This window comes from Bactrocera tryoni, chromosome 5 (assembly GCF_016617805.1).
Source record: "Bactrocera tryoni isolate S06 chromosome 5, CSIRO_BtryS06_freeze2, whole genome shotgun sequence".
NCBI classification, from domain to species: Eukaryota; Metazoa; Arthropoda; class Insecta; order Diptera; family Tephritidae; genus Bactrocera; species Bactrocera tryoni.
The window spans coordinates 13,533,252-13,540,349 of record NC_052503.1 but is presented as its reverse complement, the minus strand read 5'-3'; the positions used below and the strand labels follow the sequence as shown (position 1 = coordinate 13,540,349).

General features: G+C 40.5%; 1 protein-coding gene across 1 annotated transcript; it reads left to right on the top strand.

The window, feature by feature from the left end:
* The first annotated feature begins 3,706 nt into the window (after positions 1–3,706).
* Positions 3,707–5,213, top strand: LOC120777638 (carboxypeptidase B-like). The gene is made up of 3 exons (XM_040109091.1): positions 3,707–3,837; positions 3,910–4,797; positions 4,856–5,213. The coding sequence occupies exons 1-3, from the start codon at positions 3,764–3,766 to the stop codon at positions 5,157–5,159; spliced, it is 1,266 nt and encodes a 421-aa protein (XP_039965025.1). The 5' UTR covers positions 3,707–3,763; the 3' UTR covers positions 5,160–5,213.
* The last annotated feature ends 1,885 nt before the right edge of the window (positions 5,214–7,098 follow it).

Sequence of the window (7,098 nt, the reverse complement as noted above, 5' to 3'; positions counted from 1 at the left end):
AAGCATCTGGGACTAATTTTGAAGACTGGCCTATGGTTTCCTCACGTGTTTACAGAAGGATATTTCCTTTGTCGCTTTAACAACTATGCTTATCAAATGTCAAAAACTTTATCCCGACAATGCTACGATTAATTCTGCAGCGTATTGTTTTCAATTCGAATGGAGGGTCTGTCATCCAGGGCTGTTTTCTTCTTTTCATTAGTTGTGTTTTTTTTACGTGGCGGGTCCTAAATCCAGTGTACCACTCTAGGGAATGATGTTTCGGGTTCCCACCTTAGCTCGCCTTCAAACGAATGTTTTTTGGCTACCCAGAGGATACTCGGTCTAAGACCGGCAGTCGTGAGCTGATAGTACCAACCCGTCAGAAGTGCTCATGGCGCTCCGAAAACTTTCCTCATGAACTTCTACACATGGGTCCATCCTCCGTATCGACGATGAGAACAGCTGATGGGTCGGCGTACGAGTTTTCGAGAGAAAGGGATGGAACAATGAGCCGGACGAGATATACGACGACATTGCCATAGTTCAGTGCATTAAAAGACAGTGGCTACGGTTGCTAGGAATGGAAGAAAACGCTCCAGCTTTGAAAGTATTCGACACAGAACCCACTGGGAGAAGCAGAAGAAGAGAAAGAGCGCAACTCTGTTGAAAAAAATAGGTGGAGAAAGACCTGGCTACACCTGGAACCTCCAATTGAAGTCAAACAAAGAAAAGGAATAACGACTGGCGCGGTGTTGTTAACTCGGCTATAACCCCGTAAGCTTTGTCTCCGCAAATAAAGAACAATATTGTTATGAGCTGGAGAAATTGAGTGATGCACTCACGATAATTTAATGCACCACCAGGATATGGCGAAACCTCATACAAGTTTTATGACTCACCAAAACCCTTTGCAGCTGGAGTGGGATGTACTACTACACCCACCATATTTCCAGACTGGCATCTTCAGACCATTACTAATTCCGGTCTCTGCAAAATGTTTTGGAAGGGAGAATCTTCACCTCAAATCAAGACATCAAAAACCACTTTGAACAGTTTTTTGCCTGCAAGGATCAAATATTTTATGAGCCTCGTAGCCTTCGCTCAAAATTTTAATTTCATCTTTCCCGTTCAATGTTCACATGTTAATCGAAAGATGTCCATCCTAATAAGTTTCTAATATAATATTTATAAATCAGTCTAACTTTTTATGTTTTGATTTTTAGAAAATGTTGAATATTTACTTATGCAGTCTCTGTCATTACTGTCTCTAACTTTTAATTTTAGCATGTTTACCCAAAATTTCGTGCTAAACTAATTGCTTGCTGTTCTCTTCCAGATTATTAAAAATTCAACTCCTTCTAATTAGTGACGGATAAATTAGTGTGTAAATAAACTATAGTTTTTAGAAATTTCATATATTAAACCCTTCACTATTTGTGCTTCCCTTGGCCTAACATTAAATATTAAAATAATATATTATATATGTACACTCACTCACAAAATTATGTGGTTGTGCACTCGCATAGTTTAATTTTCATATTTTCACATTCAGAAACACATAAAACACTCTCCGAACACAATGCACCATCTCGCAGTCTTTTCCCTGATTTATAACTTTTATTTCTAGTTTTTTTGTTTTTTGATTTTTTTTTTGCTCAACTGTTCTGAAAGTTCCGTAATATTTTTGCCAGCCTATTGTTCTTTTGTCATTTGACTAACAACGAAAGCATTTAGACAGGCTTGCCAACTATTTTTGTGTGCGTATGGAATAAGTAAGTGTGTGTGTGTGATATGTGTGCATGTGGGTGTAGGGGAGTAAAGCTTATAAGCAGAGGCAGTAATTAGTTCTTACACATTTAACCCACATTTTATGGAAATAATTTCGGCAAACAATGACAATGCTCTAATGAGAGTTCCGTTTAATTAAACATACTTTTTTTAAAAGCTCGGGTTTTTTTTATTATTATTTGTATCTAATGTAAGTTGTACATAAAAAGTTGTTTAATTCAAAATATGGTAGGACCAGAAATTGTGAAAAAACTTCGAAACTTCTAGTTTTATAACACTTGCGTTATAGTACTAAATTTTTCTTAGGTTTATATTGAAGGGACTCGTTATCTATAATTAAACATATATCTTCTACTTCGAAGGTAAAATTCGCTATTCAGTATTATCGAGATGCTCAATGTTCTCTACAAACAATTATTAAAATTCTGTATATCGAAAGTTCCTTGAAGCTGATTATTAAGTAATCTCTTTCAACGACGAATGTCATGTTGTTGTGTAAGCAACTGGCAGCGAAGTCAGCTCTTAGATGTGGGGAATCTTCCTTATTAGACATCTGTAATAAGAGACAATCTGAGATATTTAGCAAGCTTCCATTTCTACCTAATTCCACGAATTTCCGCATTCCTTTAGAATCAAACTTAAATTCGATTTCCTAATATTTCCTTCCCTTCCAGAGAGGAGTGGGATAGGAGTGAAATGGACAAAGACGCAGTATATGTAAGTATTCATACAGTTTTTTCAACAAAATTACATACCGGAATCTCCTTCCGACTACCAGACCAATGCAGCGTCTTTCAAGCGGAAATCACAGGATCTAAGGAAAGCTGTCACCATTGCATAGTGATTGGAGGTGCCTGGGATTGCCATTATAAAATCGTCGTTAACGATTCTCTGATGAAAAAGAGGAACATCAGCGTTCACTTCTGAAAAATTGTCCTTTAGTTACAGATAGCAGCATATACAGAGAATAGATCGTTTGCTGTTATCATTGTCCTTGCGACAACATCTGCCTTCTTGACTTTCTTATCGCAATTAAGCGTATCTCAATATGGATGTTATGAGAGGCTATGAGATCGCACTGAATCGGAACGACACATTGACTTAAGTTTAGGATCATAGGTTTATTTGTGAAGCTTGATGAGATACCAAATGAACTTAAGGAGCACACCTAGTGTGACAGATCAAAAAACTGATTTTGGGAATTTAGAAAAAAAACTACCATATTAATTTGAACAAAATTTTTAGGGTATAAGCTTACATATTTTAAGAAGAAGTAGAAAAATTTAAAAATATTCGAGTTACACTCGATATCAAGAAACAGAGGAAAGCAAGGAAACCCTCGACCGATAAGTGCGATTCTTTTTCCTTACAAAACCTTGCAATTGCATAGAAGATGTTCTATAGTCGCTGTTTCTTTTATTTCTTGGCAGCTTCAACAATACTCGTTGTATGGTATTCCCAGACCGCTGGAATGTTTGCCAATAAGACAGTGAACTGTTAGCACTTCCCAGGAAATAGAATGTTAGAATCACTAAGAAATCGAGGCATTATTTTACTATCTTCGATGGAACCCTAATAGGCTTTTGTCATTTCAAAGCCACTTGAGTGTTTGTATATACAAATAAATTGCTTTTTGTAAGCACCCCCTTTCTCAAAACAAGAAGGCTCCAGCACTGTCCTATGAGTGTAATAGTGGGTTTTCAACAAATTTTTTAAACCGTGTGCCCCTTCTTTAATACAGAAACATGGCCAAAGTACTGTAATGAGTTAATCGCCCTATTGTTCAAGAAGCTATATAGTGTTGTACGTGCACTCGCATATTGAATTCTAAGTAACTGCGTATTTTGCACTCTCCTGTACTTGAGCGTGTGGCATTTATGCAAAGTTGCTATAAAAGCAAAGTAAATTAGTTAGCAAACTTAATTGGTCGTTCGGTTTCGTGAAAGCCCGGTTAGTATAAGTGGTTAAAAGTAGACACAAAAACAAAAAAAGAATGTTCCTCAAAATGGCTGTAATTGGAGCCTTGTGTTGCGCCAATGTTCTAGCTAATTTCACCAGCTACGAAGGGTAAGTAAAAAGGTAGACGGGGTTTCTTACATAAGTCTCTTAAAATATCCGCGTACTTCCTGACAACTACAGCTACAAAATCTACGAGTTCAAAGCAGAGAATACAACACAACAGGAGACCCTTGAGATCTTGTCGCAAAATGAGGCGTATGACTTCTTCACGCTTCCACGCATTTTTGGACTCCCTATACGTGTTCTGGTAGCTCCAGCGGATCAGCTGCAATTCCAGCAAACATTGGAGGCGGCCAAAATCGCTTACACAATCGTTAATGAGAATTTCGGCCAGAGCGTTGAAGTAGAGCGGAAGCTAAACAGTATATACCCCAAGCAACGGAATGCGGCACCTGGTAGCATTTCGTTTAACGTCTATCAGCGTTATGACGAGATCGCAGCCTATCTGGAAGAGCTAGCCAAGAGGTATTCAAACCGCGTTAAGGTAACGTCGATCGGTGACTCATACGAAGGACGTCAACTGCACGCGATCACTATAACAAACGGCGATGGCGCTGCTAATAAGAATGTCATACTAATGGATGCGGGTATACACGCGCGTGAGTGGATTGCACCGGCCGCTGCGCTGTATGTCATCCAGCAGTTGGTGGAGAATTACGAGCAAAATTCAGATTTATTAGTCAATTACGATTGGATCATTGTGCCGCTCGTCAATCCCGATGGCTACGAGTACAGTCATACACGTGACCGTCTATGGCGTAAAACACGTAAACCTGTGACCATATTTTGCGACGGTACGGATGGTAATCGTAACTTTGATTTTCATTGGGGTGAAGTCGCTACTGGTAGTCATGCTTGCGCGAGCACTTTTAGGGGCTCCTCTGCCTTCTCAGAGCCCGAAACGCAAGCGTTACGCGATTTGATGCACTCGCTGACCGGTCGTGCGAAGTTCTATCTCTCTCTACATTCTTTCGGCAACTATTTACTCTATCCATGGGGTTACACTTCGTAAGTACAAACGCAAGATTAGGTATTTTTAAACACTAACAACCAAATATATTCTCAGTGAGCTGCCTGAAACTTGGCGCGACATTGATGATATTGCTCGTGCCGGTGCGGCTGCCATCAAAACTGCTACGGGCACGGAATACACTGTGGGCAGCTCACCTAATGTACTCTATCCCGCTTCGGGTGGCAGTCTTGATTATGCTTTGGGCAAAGCAAAAATACCAGTCTCTATGGCCATGGAGTTGCCGTCTGCTGGTCAGCGATTCGATCCACCGCTATCGAAAATTGAGGAACTAGCTTCTGAAACCTGGATTGGGATTAAGGCTATGGCGGAGAAAATTATAGAAAAATACAAATTATGAAGATAATTAATCCAGAAAACCCAGGTTTGAAATTGTAAGTCGTATAAATACATACATATGCAGCTAAAAAACGAAAAAAGTTTGAGTATTTTTCATTTATTTCTAGAGCATAGCAGATTGCAACTCAATGCATTTGTTGTGTGACTTCCCTTCTTGGCCTTGTTTAAAAACCAGTACTCCCTCTTACTTTCTGCTTCTCTCCCCTTCTATGGTTTATTGCAACGTGCATTATCTGTATATACTTAAATTACTTCAAGCGTCTGTTCCGCCATGTAAGATCGCACAATGAGTGACTTGGCTTTTTTCATAACGAAAGGAGCAGTTCAGTAAAAGTTCCCGAATATATCTTCACGGAGAATAAAATAGATGGGGCAATCGACCCATACAAATCTCCCTGTACGGACTTAATCGTTCCAGCTATGCTGCTGGATGCAGTCTGTCTACCGTTCAGATATGTGCTACACTCATTGAGAGATAGGGTAGTTTTCATACCGAAGGCAGGTAGAAACAAACAAACCTACTAAGGCAAAAGTTTAGGCCTATAAGCTTAACTTCCTTCCTGCTGAAAGCGCTAGAGAAAATCTTGGACACGCACATTAGGGCCACAGCGCCTCTTTGAAGCTTACCCAAGGCGCAGCACGCATATACGATGGGCAGATCAGTAGAGACTTCACTCTATACATTGGTATTTAATATCGAAAGGGCTCTTGGAGTACTACTAGACATTTTTGGACTATTCAACAACGTCTCTACGGAATCTATTCTGAACAGTATCCAATCAATATGTGTCGATCATGCTATACAACTCTGTTTCAGAAGTCTTTTGACCTCTGGACGAATAAGAGTATAATAACATGGAATGCCTGAAATTTTAAAGAGGTACTCACCAAGGCCGAGTGCTATCTCAACTTCTATGGACATTAGTGGTGAATGAACTGCTTAGGAACCTGGAAGACAAAGCCCCTAAATATAGTGGCATATGCGGACGGCATTGCCATCTTAATTACGAAAAGGTGACCACAGACCATTAACAATATTATGACCATCATTCTCAATACAGTTTAGAACATGACATCGCAAGCCTGCCGGTCTGGGGTTGAAAACGGATCTGCTTTTCTTCACAAAAACACCTCTAAGGAGGTCCCCGTTTATAAATGGGACACAACTCTCTCTTAAGGACCGCACCAAGTACAACATAATGGAAAGGGTTTAGGGGCTCACTGCGCTATGCATAACGGGAGCTTTAAGAACAACTCCAACGGCGGCTCTTGAACTGGCACTAAACCTGCCACTTATAGACCTCTTCGCTGAAAACTGTGCAGTAAAATCGGCGAGACGACTACTGGCTGCAGCAGAATTTACATATAGAACTTTCAGGCATAGCTCGGTGGGTAATGGTGGTTGGGAAAATACCACTTTTCAACTGGGAAAGAAGGTTCAAAGTAAACATAGACAAGTACGGTTGGCGTAAAAGATGTTAGCTACGCGCAACACTCTAAACATCTTTACTGACGGCTCGAAAATGGACGATAGAGCTCGTGCTAGAATATACTGTCCTCAGTTAAGAAGAAGGGGTTTGAGTGTGTCGTTGCTGCGGAACGATTGGATTTCCGATGATGATGTGGAGAGGGAGGGATATCTAGGGAGCAAGAGGCTTCTAGATGATAGGGTTAGGTGTAGGTGGCAACAACCAATAGTCCTAACGGCCGAGTGACGTACGAGTACATTCGGGATGTTGGGTTCGTTGAGGATAACCCAGACTTCACATTTTGTCTGAGTCTGGGTTTTCTGCTTACGGGGCATGGGCCTCTGAATGCATTTTTGCATCAGAGGCACCTATCGGATACGTCGGGGTGTTTTTGTGGGGCAGTTTTAGAAAACTGGTCGCATTTAATTGCGGAGTGCCCGATGTACTCGGACATTAGGGATCTGGGTGGTA